This window comes from Ptychodera flava, chromosome 3 (assembly GCF_041260155.1).
Source record: "Ptychodera flava strain L36383 chromosome 3, AS_Pfla_20210202, whole genome shotgun sequence".
Taxonomy (NCBI): domain Eukaryota; kingdom Metazoa; phylum Hemichordata; class Enteropneusta; family Ptychoderidae; genus Ptychodera; species Ptychodera flava.
Window position 1 is genome coordinate 7032259 of NC_091930.1, and position 13385 is coordinate 7045643.

General features: G+C 36.7%; 1 protein-coding gene across 1 annotated transcript; it reads left to right on the top strand.

The window, feature by feature from the left end:
- The first annotated feature begins 2829 nt into the window (after positions 1-2829).
- Positions 2830-10240, top strand: LOC139129474 (uncharacterized). Its single transcript, XM_070695108.1, has 6 exons — positions 2830-3061; positions 4813-5043; positions 6920-7308; positions 7961-8173; positions 8891-9051; positions 9453-10240. Exons 1-6 carry the CDS (start codon positions 2872-2874, stop codon positions 9775-9777), a joined length of 1509 nt encoding a protein of 502 aa, XP_070551209.1. The 5' UTR covers positions 2830-2871; the 3' UTR covers positions 9778-10240.
- Positions 10241-13385: the final 3145 nt, after the last annotated feature.

The following is a 13385-nucleotide window of genomic DNA, read 5'->3' on the forward strand; positions in this document are numbered from 1 at the left end:
GACGTTCTCAAATAATTTGGAGGTTTCTCATAATTTACTGCATATCTAACATCTACAGTGTTGCCCTTAAGGCAATATATTAATCCTCTTTTAATCAGGCTGTGTAGACAAACCATAGAAATAAATACTAGAGGATTAAAGGTAGTGTAACACAAAACCAACACACTTTTGAGTGCAATATTTCTTTTCAAAGACAACGTGAAAACCTCCTCATATTACATACTTTCAAAAAGCAGAGAATCTGCAGTTAAGTATGGACGATGACAGATAGAGAGGGTACATATATGGGTGTACAACCTCAATTTTGATATTAATGATAGAAATTAACATAGATCAAAAACTTGATAGTGCTTTACAAAATTTAGTATCTAATTTGAAAAAGAAGTAAGTGTATTAAAAAGCAGCAATTTTTTTCTGCATGGTATATTTTCATTCTTATATGGCAGGCGTTGAAAAACTTCAGCTCGGGCATCATCAATATTACCGTCATGAGTACAGTCCCTTTGGTGGGCAACAGATTGTGATCTTTCCCTTGCTGGCTCGTGTTTTTATTTAATTAACAATCCTTATGGGTGTTCTAATTTTATCTTATCAGCCAGTGCCTAACACTCGAAATTGCATTTCTCAGTTTTCAAAGTATGAATAGGGTCCTTGTCTTGGCAGCAGTATCAATTGATGTGCACTTACACAAAGTTCTTGAAAATTGCACTAGTTTTGACCAGAAACACTGCAGCAATTGCACAGGGAGAAGAAAAAACTGATTTTTTGAGGTTGTTTATTAAATTTGACTGTTACACGATCCTTATGCAAACAATGATTATAAAATACAAATTAGAGCATTTGCCAATATCTGAGCTTTCAGAAAATATATAACTACTGGAAGCTCACCTGTGAACAAACAATTCAATATTTATAGGGGTCCAATGCTTGTCGTGGAACCTTACAATTCAATGGAAAACAATGGTTTGCAATTAGTGTGAATGTAGATGCATAGAACAGTGGCTGTATCGCATAAAGAAATATGTCATCATGAGACACAAATGACGAATGCGCACAAACTCAAAAACAACATTTGAAGAAGGCCTAAATTGCTGCCATTATCAGTCTTTTTAATGACATGACTTATATAAGAGGGACACATTCATGTGTAGGATCTACATGAAGGTTCTCTAATTGACTTGTTTTTGCCTTTGGTACAAACAACACTCCTTAGGGTATTGAAAGTACGTTTCATGCATGTTAGCGATCAGCATGCTTGCCTGCAGAGTTGTACAGCCACTATAGATACACCAATAAAAGAAATCCAAGGATAGACATCTCTCATTACAAGCAGCTGTAGCCCTAAACCACAGCTACATAAATGATATACATTGTATGGTGCTCTCACCCTGTGAAATTTTAAATGAAAGTGGAAATCTGGCCAGGTAACTTTGAAAAGTACTGTTTAAGGAAAGTAGCACCTGTCATGATAATTTTTTCCCACATACTGTCCGCCCTTTACCCCTCATTTTGATCTTAACAAACCAAAGTCGTAAATTATTGCCCCTGTACATCAGATTTCACTTTTCTAAGTTTCTAGTCAGGAATATATCTGTCATTGGTCGTAACTATAAATTTAAGAATTTAGCAGGTACGCCAAAACAATTTAATTTGTTAATGCTGGAAACTAAAATCTGAATGCTAAATGTGTTCTAATAAATACTGAATAATTGTTCTACACAATGAATTTACTTCATTTGAATTTAAACAGGAACTTCCCCTATAAAAGCCGAATTATCGTAAATGTGTGCACATGTAAAAAAGCCACGCTAATGATCGGATGTACGAACTTTGGTCCCAGAGTCACATAATTTTGCCATATTTCAGGTGTTCATTGTCAATGAATCTTGCATATGATATCTGTGAATATATAGCGACGAAACTTGAGTTGAAAATAAACTGGAAAAATGTTCTGCTTTTTGTTAGAGAACGCATTATGTTTCAAAATGTGTTCCCTGTATGACCATTTGACCCCTCTTTGCATATGTCATGAAAGTGCCCATCATGATTATTCGAATTTATCATATAGGTCAAAGCGATGCTGTGAGAATTTAAAAACTCCCGCCCAGTGTATGCAAATGGCTGCACCATCAGTAATCCCTCAATTGTGCACCCACAGTCCTGTAACTTCCCGTTTAAGTCAGTGTCACAAAGTATTTTGGATCAGTTTCAGAAGAAGTCAGAGTGATTTTTGACAAAATATCACTTACGACGTTCTTGCACTGACGAGACAATATCTGCACTGGGTTGTAATTTCAGCCTTGGTTTACTGGTCAAAAGTCGTAACTACTGTAATAATAATGCTGATTTTTACACCGTAAGCTGTTCACATGCTGCTTATAGCACTGTGTCACAGGAAGTTGTCTCTACAAAAGTGACATTTTAAGTATTGACACTGAGTCCTAGAATTTCTAAAGCATTAAGTCTTTGAAATGTGCCAGAAAATGAAACTTAGTTCCAAAATGACAAGGAAATTTTCGAGGCTCATGACTTTTAGAAAATTATGAGTTGGTCATTCTTGATATCTAAAACTGATGTATAAAAATGATACAGTGTAATAACTATAGTTTGAAAATAGTACTTTGAACTTGAAAATTTCAGGAAAAGTGTTTGAAAGCCAGTTTATTTACGTTGCAATGAGTGTATGGAAATTGTTGTCAACGATGACACATAAAACTTAGTTTATCAACTGGAATCAATAGCTGAAAATATGCCAGTTTCTCTCTTTGCAAGAATTGCAAGATAAAGGGTTGTGATGTCATCAATACTTCCATTTATAAACTTCTATAACATTCCCACTCACAGAAAATACTGGCTGACCACGAGGCTGCCATGAAGGCTTGGGACGAGGCCCAGAGGAAGGAGCAAGCCAAACAGAATGCAGAAACGATGAGGAAACTCAGAGCCAGACGCAACAAGAAACAGCGGGCAGAACTTGCCAAGATAGAACAGGCGCACAGCAATGCTGACGAGGTCTCCTCCAGACAAGAACTTGATCAGTTGAACATCATTCAAGCTAAAAGTAAGCAAAGTCTCTAAAGAAGTATGCATCTAGGAAGGGAAAGGCTTCACTGTTGCTGACCTTATCCTTCAGGAACATCTAAATCATTCTCTTGCAAAATCAAGAATAAAAATCAGAGATCATCTTTGAAAATTTTGGTCCCAGAGAAACAAGTTACCTTAAATTTACCAATGTTTGAAAGTCAAAATGGCCACCATCTCTGTGTTAACTCTAAGGAAAAAAGGAAATTTCAATATTTAACAAAGTATGAGTGTGTACTACCTTAATATTTCTCCTATAAGTACATGTTTGAACAGTTCGTGTGTGGTAGGATGTCTGTTGCTGCTTACAATTAACCATGAGTAACCATGGAACAGAAACTAGTATTATAATATCCTGAATGTAGAAGAGTCATTTTCCATAATTGTTTGTACCTACATCCCACGTCCAATTTACATCCGTTTTCTGCCTGTACTGGGGCAATATAGTGTTATTGGTGATTCCAACCCAGGGGGACAGAAATCACTCTTCATTGTAGACACTCCATGTTTTCATGACTAATATCGGATGCAATTATTAGTTATTATATATATATAACCTCTTGTCTGCCATGAAGTAATAAAACAGCTATTCCACAGAGTGACTGACCAGGGATTTAGATTATTTTTTGTACGTATAAACATCATACAGTTCAGTATTTGACATTATGGCTGCCTTTCTTCTAAGACCTTGCCTGTAGCCAGTATTGTTTTGCCAGCTTAAGGCCACCATCCACATCCTCATCGACCACTATTCAGCATTGAGGTAGTACTAGCCTCAAAAACTAAAAGGCCATTCTTTGCTCTTACCTTTTGGAAGGAAATTTTATGAACCATTCTTTTTTGGAATCAAGAATGAAAAAGAGTAAACTTAACCCTTTCACCACCATGGTTTGTCCCAAATCCATTGTTTTCTATGGTAAAGTTGGACCTGTATACAGGGAACTGGGGGTGAAAGGGTTAAATGCGGTTGTATGTTGCCGCATTTTGGTATGGCACTTTGTAATGGCAGTAAATTATACTGAAATGGAAAATCGTAGTGTTCTGCCAAAAACTAAGCAAATATAAAGTTATTTATCGCATAGCCTGTTAGATTCATCTTCTGTTAAATCCAGATATACTAGTCACACAAAGACAGAAATGTTTGGCACTGTAGACTATCGCGATCATGTAACATGTCAGTAGATTGCTTGAAAATCACAACTATTACCTGGGTACACCTGTTCCCTCTAAACTTGTCAATATTCACCATTGATAGCAATGGGTTTGGACTAAACCATGGTGACAAAAGGGGTTGAAAAGGTTGACAACAAAGACAAGTTTAAAGGGACATAAGCTGTAACTTGTGGCAAGTTTTTTAGTATTCTGCTTCTATATATCTACTACTGTGTCTGACCCTAATCTGTTTGTCATGCTGATATTTCGAGTATTGTTGTTGTCAACACAGCTTGTATGTGTGTAGTGATCATTGTTAATTTTACAAATGAATTCTATTTCGGACATCAATACAATTTTCAACAATAACAATGTAGATTATACTCATATAGGTTGTGTTGATATGCTAAATACTTGGCATTAAATTACAGTTTAGGGATTCAATGCAGAAAGTGCAGGGAAACCACAAAACAAAAGATCTGAAAGAATAGCCAAAAGATACAGCTTATGGAGCTTTAATTGTGTGTATTAAAGTCACAGCTTTATTGATAAATTGCCTGTATCCCCGCCATCTTTCAGGTGCTGCTGACCTGAACAGATCAAACAATGACTCCCTGCGTCCCGATGATCCAGCACTCTGGAACAAGAAGGATGAGAGCAAAGATGGTCTTGAGGGCGGTGTTCCAAGGGGCGTCAGCGATGACTGGATGACCACGCTGATGAATTCGCCCCTCTATCAGCAACTGGTGGAGATGGAAGAAATGCTGAAGAGGAACGCTGGAGATGGAGCCATAGGATCAGGCGTCTATGGTAGGTATCATACAGAGGTGTTGGAAACGCTTGAAATGCAAGAAATTAGTATTCATTTATGCAAATGTGGGAATGAATACTGTTAGTGTATGCGAATCTATCAGCATATCTGAAACTTTCTGGATGTGGAGCCATAGGATCACATGTCTCTGTAAGGTTTTTAAGGAGATGTTCTAATGCTTATTTGTAAAGCACGACAAATCCGCATGCAAAGTAGATGAGTGAATACTATTAGCATATGCAAATCCAAAAGTGAATCTGAAAAGACTGAACTAATGTTTATGTACAAACATCGTTTAGTCTTCTGAATAAGACACCCTAGAAATGCATTGATTTTTAAATTGTTCAGTTCGGTCCCACCATTCTTCAGTCCTGCCAATCAAACAATAGCAACTCAAACATTGTCATATGAGAATGAATGTTCATCTACCTCAGTTGGTGTGGTGTGCTAGATAAATGAGTGAAAACACTGGATCGTTGTCTGATTCCATCTGTTTTGTGCCCAAATGAGAGTCCCACCAGATGTCATTAAGTCATGCATGCTAGTTTCATTGAATGAAAACAGACAACCAGGCTAAGTAATTTGACCAATGAGTTTTCTTTTGACTACCAATTTACTCATCTAGTCATGAGATAAATATTGAATTGTATGGACTTGAATCTGATAATAGTCTCTGGGGACAGATCAGTTGTTAAACGGTAAATTACATGACCATGGGTGTACAGTAGGGGGATTACTGGTGACGGAGCCATTTGCATACACTGGGCGGGAGTTTTTGAATTCTCATACCATCGCTTTGACCGTATGATAAATTTAAATAATCATGATGGGCACTTTTGGGACATATGCAAATGAGGGTCAAATGGTCATACAAGGAACACCTTTTGAAACATATATGCGGTCTCCGACAAAAAACGGAACATTTTTTCTTTTCATTTTTGACTCAAATTTAGTTGCTATATATTCACAGACATCATACGCAAGATTCAATGACAATGAACGCCTTGAAACATGGCAAAATTATGGGATCCTGGGACCAAACACGGCACGTCCAACCAGTAGCGTGGCTTTTTTTTAATTTTTGCATAGATTTACGATAATCCGGCTTTTATAGGGGAAGTTCCTGTTTAATAGTGTCTGTGAATCAAAAGATGGAAGATTTTCACTTTGAGGACCACTGTAGACAAAATGTTCAACTACTGACCAATTGGTCAAGCCTTTTCCATTTCTTTTCATTCAATGGTTGCTGACAAAAAAGGTACTGGTTTATAACACATGTTGGATTTCCAATGGCCAGTGTGATGTTTCCAGTGTAGTCCTAAATGCCTAAAGGGAATGGCAACACTGTGCTACTTTGTACAAGACTACACCTTTTGGTCACATTTTCATCCTCATGATAACAGCATCATTAGTCTATCTAAAGATATACATTGTATCGTTTTGTAAAATCCAGTACTTCAATCAACACCTATTCACAGACTGCAAAGCTCAAAGTTCAACTTAATTAGTTAACCCTACTGAGGATTGCATTATCAGCGTGTTGTACATGAAGTGGTGATACAATGATATGACAGCAATGGAAGGCAGTTTAGCGTTTTCATTTCAGCTAATTACTAATTTGTATATGTAGTGACATTTTCCATTGAAGATTTACATGATGAATGTTGCTCGTTACATTGATCATAATAGTATTAATGAAGTTACAAACTCTCCGCAATAGTGTATGAGAAATCTGCCAATTGACAAATTGCTTCAGCATTTACTGAAACACGCAACGATTTTCAGATCATACCTTGTTGAATAAAGAATGTAACACAATGACGCATGTGTAATGAACAAGTGAACAAAATATGTTTATGTTGTTTCATTGCCCAGGTTCCATAAATGACCCATTCCTTGACATCAAGGATGCGCAATGGATGTGCCACGGAGAGTTGACACCACTTGACATCAACGGCATCACGCCAAGCCAGTTTGTCATCTACCGCTTCGGCGTCTTCCTTCTACGCATGCTGCGACACCTCGTGAGGACCCCTGAAGTCACGCTTTTGCTGGCGTCCAATCTCCCTCCAAACAACTACGACAGGAACATGTTCAGGAACTCTTTCTTCTATCAGCACGCCCAGAACATCCTGTTCGTCAGGCAAGAGAGGCTGGAGTCTGTCGGCGAGTTTATCATGGTAGTCCTCCACTGCATCGCGCACATTAAAGTCGGTGATCTGACAGATGATAGAAACCCACTTTTCCTCAGAGAATTCTTCAAGGTATGTTTAGGACAATTTGACCCCCTCCCCCCTCAAATTTCAATTTGATAGGGGATTATGGTGGTATGCACCTCAAAAGTTGAAAGCCTTCAATTTTTGCTTTAACTTTGATTAATGAAATTTTCAAGAAGAAAAATCAGGTATCAGCATACAAAGTTTGGCTACTAGTTAAACCAATTAACTAACATTTACCGATATTTGAAATTCAAAATGGCAGCCAACTCTGTGTTAACCCTTGGGGAGAAGAATATAGAGGCACAACATTTAGGCATGTGGTGCACAATTTCATTCTGCTCATCTAAAAATGATGCTGTTGTTTCACAGTGTCACTTTCAAAACAACACTTCCTTCTAAAGTTATTGACACCGTAATTCATCCATCAAATCATTCTGACTTGTCAATGATCTGTGCCGATCAACTTTCCATCAATATTTTGAGCCTTTAGAACATTTTCAAATTTGTTCCTATGATGTAGCTTGGGCTACATTAGCATTTCTCCATCACTTTGAGCAGAAAATTTCTTATTTCTTTGAAAAAGATGTTTCTTCTCTGTATTGTAAACAAAATTTGGCGTCACTAACATTACAACTATGTAGTGATGTAAACATGAATGTTCGTTTCAACAATTGTCGATTTTGTTTTCTTGCTACAGTTGATGAACATCGTGTGCCAGGATATGTTCTTCTCAAGGTCACGCACAACTCCTGCCGCCAGTCACCTGACTGGTTTACCTTTGACCTCGAGCAAGACTGCCCTGGAGACGGCATTCAGGCACACCAAGTCGTCCGACGACAAGGCCAACGTGGTTGGAGAGTTGGTCAATGTCAAGGTCCAAGTACCTTCACAGGGAGAATTTGGCTCCTCAGTAAGTAATCTTAGTGGTAGTGCTCTTGAAATGATATGTCCTTTCCTCTGCTAGGTGATGTGGAGATGTTTACGAAATCATACATTTTTTTCAGCAAAAAGTTCCAAATGTATCCATTCCTGTCCAAGGGTTACCATTAAGTCCTTTAAACCTATTCTTTGATATAATGGCCCAAGCTTTCTTTTAAAGAGCCATTACAGTATCTTTCAATGAGATTTTTTCCAACATTCATGTTTTTAATGTCAAGTACAATTTCGTGTTCCTATCTCAAAAGCATTTGAGATTAACAGTATTCAGCTTGTCAATTCAGCTTGTACATGTGTAGATTGCATTGCTATCATTGACAAGTGAATTCTGATTTGGAGAAGAATTCAAACGACAAAAGTACTTGCAGTCTGTGTTCAAAAGCTAAATAGTTTGTGTTTTAACATGCCTTGGGAGTTGGAACAAGAACTTGCAATTGACATACAAAACAAAAATAGTGAAAAAAATGATCTAAACTTACAGCCTCTGGCCCTTTCAAATACGGCACCATGCCATGGCTAATGTACTCCGTATACTTCACAAGGACAGTTGACCATGCATGCTTGCCTTTACCTGTACTTGCTACATGCAATAAAGGGACAGATGCAAGTTTGCTGTTATGGGATCATAGTTGATAATATTCCTGTTCATCAAGTTCTCATTGCATATTTATTTGTTCAATTTCCATCACAGAACATCAGTGAACGTACTGCAGACTTCCAGCAGCAGACAACCAATGCCAGGCTGAGGGAGTTCCTGGCCAATCATGGTGGCGCTAAGATGTCAGGTGACTATGTCGCAGGGCGAATCGGTGAATTGAAAGGCGAACAACCAAAGGAAGGGCCAACAAAGAGGTGAGCAATTAGGGCTGTTAGCAAATGACTGCATTGTTCTCTCATCAGTAAGCAAAAAGAAATATTTGTCAGAAAATTTGGAAGATGTTTTTGAAACTACACGTGCAATAACAACAAGAATAAATTCACAGCTGACATCAAGTGTATCGATGAACACCAGAAAAGAATTATCAACAGCTCAGGCCACAAGCTCCAGCAACAGCGACACATGTAACACTTACGAAATTTGCTATGTATAGTAACAAACTTTGTGTATTTAGTAACAAACCTGCAACCGTAAACAGCTTTGACTTAATAAACTGGTCTAATAATATCCATTATATTTGCTTAATGTATGCATGGTGTATTTTCTTACGGCGATAAATGACCCGTGATTCATTCATTCTGTGGCTTTGTTACAGACCACCTGTCAAGAAAAGATCCTCAGGGCTGAAGAGCCCCAAGGAACTACTCACCATGCAGATCAACCAGATGGAGTCTCAACTGGACAACCTAAACACCCAGGTGGCCAAAGTGCTGTCCGACATCCAATCAGTGAGCGAGGGCATCTCCCGAGCGGAGACCACGCCCGAGGTGCAGACCGACTCGCTGAACGCACAGCTGACCAACTTGACCATGAAGAAGGACAATTTGATGAAGACAATCTCTCAGCTGCAGGGAGAAATCATCAAGAAAGAACAGGAACGACAGACTGCAAATAATATTTCAGTAACGGTAGGGAGCTGACATAGATATGACAGTTCATCAGACAGGGTAGTTATTAAAGAAGTAGCAATATGTCATACAACACTAAAAAATTCATTAACTAGGATTTTATTTTGAACAAAACAATAGTGCATGATTTGTGAATAGGTATATAGTAAAATCTTAGTTCTTTTCAAAGTATGAAATAAATATTCTCATTTTTTTGTATGATATAAAAGTAGATTCAAAAATAGATTGTGGGATTTTGAAAGTACGATACCGCAAGCAGATCTATACATTCTGTTAGTCAAATAAATCCAGTGTTAAGCGTTATGGAATAGCTAAGGACTATTAAACCATGAGAATGGCTAAGTGACCCAAAAAGTAATCTGAAAATATAATGTCACATTTTGAAATAAGTACAAGCAGCAATATTGTTTACCTTCTATGGCTTGACCTTATCACTGTGGAATACTGTGAAAAATACCTGACTGGCAATATTTCCTAGATTGTTATTTTTTGTGTGCAGAGCAATGCCTGTCGTCGTCCAAGAGATGCGACACGCCAATCATCTCAACATTTACAGAATTCAAGCAGAGCACAGGTTTAATTTGGTTCACCTTTCAGTGTACAGTCATGTTCACATTTTCTATCCATGTTTTTTGAGAATAACTTGAAATGGTTTATAAATACGTTTTTCCACTATTTGCAAGAGAAAATTTAATTAAAGAGGTTGGATTGTTATGAATATAGTTTATTCATCTCTGTATTATATTTTTTGATGGATTTGGAAATTAAAGCTAAATTTTGCAAGTGCACTCAATCATAATCGATTTTTTCACGTTCAGTACAAGTTTGTATGAATTCAAGGTACTGCAAGTGGTTTATTTACCAAACTGAAGCTCTGCTGGTTATCTGCAGAGTCAAGCCAAACAAGCATACGTCCACTTTCACAAATCCATATTCATCAGATTGTTCATCACTTTGGATGAGGACTTCAGACTGTAATGATAGTAGTCAAATTCTCATCATAAATTCCTGTATATAGCAGACTTGTAAATATGAACTACATTATTCATTATTCATGATCTACAGGGCGTTGCATATACAGTGAAACCTGTCCAAGCTGAACCCTGTCTAAACTTGAAACCTGTCTAAACTGAACCCTTTTCCAAGTCCCATTCCAATAGAACTCAATATTAAAAGGACCTCTATAAACCGAACACCTCTCCAAACCGAACAATTTTCTCAGTCCCTGAACAGTTTACTTTAGACAGGTTTTACTGTACATATGTTCTCATGGTTTGGTTCTGTATTGGCCACAGCATTTGTATTTTTCCGTCCTCTCTCCAATGGAACATTATGTATGGTGGTGAAAAAACAACCAAGATGATACAGAATTATAATATGCAAATACACTGAACTGTACAGCATGTAATGCCCAATGGATGTTTAATTGACATAGCAAGTACATCATGTCTCCATGTTCACAGCTCCCCTGCTTTAAGTCGGCAATACTTTTTGCCATGGTAACAATCTATTTTTAGAAAGTGACATTTGCAATAGATACAATGAAACAGTCCATCCATTCAACACTCTGTCCATTTCAATTGCTACTTATTGCCACACAAAATTTGTATAATCCATTTGTAACTCTTTTTTTAGTTTTATTTTTTCATTCAATGTAATTATATTTTTCAGAGTTTTATATCTTCTAAAATGATATGTATAAATTTCTCCTGGAATGATTATTTCTCTTGCTTCCATTTAAAAAAAAAAAACGGGTTAATTTCCGTCCACTGTGTATATGGTTGTGAAGTGTGCATATTAACAACTTACACAACTTCAAAGTTCTACATTACATTCCAAGATAGCACTTCTTTGTACATAATTTGGATAATTGTGAATTCCTTTATTTTTATGATTCTTGTAAAATTTACCTAAGGCTGGTTTTTTTTTCTGATTTTCAAATAATGTATAACCCATGACAACAGTCTGTATATGACTGTGGGAGAACGTGGTATTGTATCAAACGCTTCACAGATTTCAACATATCACTGTGATCAGAAGTACATAATAGCACAATTTCTTTGTTATGGGTCGATAGCTCAGTTTCAGCAATACAAAAGTACTGTACTCTTATATATTCAAGACTATGGCTGTAATCAATTTCGATTTGTATATTTACATACTTCACATATTTTTTATATGTATATTTCCATTAAATAAAAGTAGTAGATTTATGCATCAGTGGCTGTTTTGCATTATTTTTCACAATGATGGTAGTAAAAGGCAAGACTCGTATAGCATGAACAATTAAGGTGCAAATAACTTTAATTTTGCATGATTTTAAGTACCCACTGACAAAGTCCAGGGGACTTCTAGATTTTGTCGTGTCCATGTGTGCGTCTGTTTACACAAATTTCTCAGAGAGCAGTTTCTTTCAAACTTGGTACAAGGATTACTCCCCATGTCATACATGGTGCACATTGATTTGTTTTGTAATACATTCCAATAAGACCATTATTTCCCTCCAACACTTTCCAAATCATTAACCAAGTTGGGATGATGCCTTTGAGAATGACCTGTTTTCATTTTTTTTTGGTTTGTTTGTAAATTACAAGTTCTTGTCCTGCTCTCCAAGACATATGAAAACACCAACGTTTTGACTTATCAGCTAAGCGTCTATGTATGGTTATGTACTATAATTGTTTACATTTGAGTTATTGTCCAGACAAGAATTAATACATCAACAACAAATAAACACTGCAGTCAACACATGTACAGGCTGATAAGGTTGATAACCTCAACATCGTTTATCTGAACTTAGTAGAACAAGAAACTTATCTGACATTAAAAACAAAAATAGTGAGAAAAATCACCAAATGTTATAATCACTTCTGTATACAAATACTGTTTACACAATTAAGTATGATCATTTCCATAATTTTTGAGCTCAAGATTCAGATTGCTATAGGAATATCATAGTATCTTCAATGTATATAGGAAGTTTCATCAACTTTCGTCAAGTCAATTCAGATGTATATATCCATAATTAGGAAAGTTCATAAAATATGCAAATTAGAAATTGGCTGAAGTAAAAATGCTTAATGACTTTCAGTAATGTGAAACATAATATCTTCAATAAACATACCAAATTTCGTTAATTTTGAGCAAGTCCAATGCAGACATATTCCCAATTAGGAAAGCTAATCGAATATGCAAATTGGCTATTTTCATGTCACCCTTTTATGTCTTTCATGGCACATAAATAATTATGTGATCAACATTTGCATCAAATCTCATTCAGTTCTGTGAAGCCGTTTCCAATGAATGTCTGTTTTCTAAAATCATTAATTCTGTAAATTGGTATGACATTTGCAAGCTACATCCATCCAAAACTTATCAATTCTTGCCATTCTCAAACAATCTCTTTAACAGATATGATTCTGAGCCGATGAGCCATTCTTAAGATATCGGACCACCAGACAACAGACACACATACAGACATCACTGCAACATGAACTCACATATATGAGCTAAAAGTGTGTCGACTCCATGTCCAGTAAAGGTATAGATAAACCCTGGTTTTACCATTATACTTGCATAATTTGACAGATATTTTGGAAAAAAAATGTGTGTATGAAACT

Bases quoted from the DNA above. Each gene is read 5' to 3' on its own strand.
- LOC139129474 (XM_070695108.1), top strand. From the start codon at position 2,872: ATGAAGGCTTGGGACGAGGCCCAGAGGAAGGAGCAAGCCAAACAGAAT. The intron at 8,174-8,890 runs GTAAGTAATCTT...TTTCCATCACAG, and splicing joins AGGGAGAATTTGGCTCCTCA to AACATCAGTGAACGTACTGC. The intron at 9,052-9,452 runs GTGAGCAATTAG...GCTTTGTTACAG, and splicing joins AAGGAAGGGCCAACAAAGAG to ACCACCTGTCAAGAAAAGAT.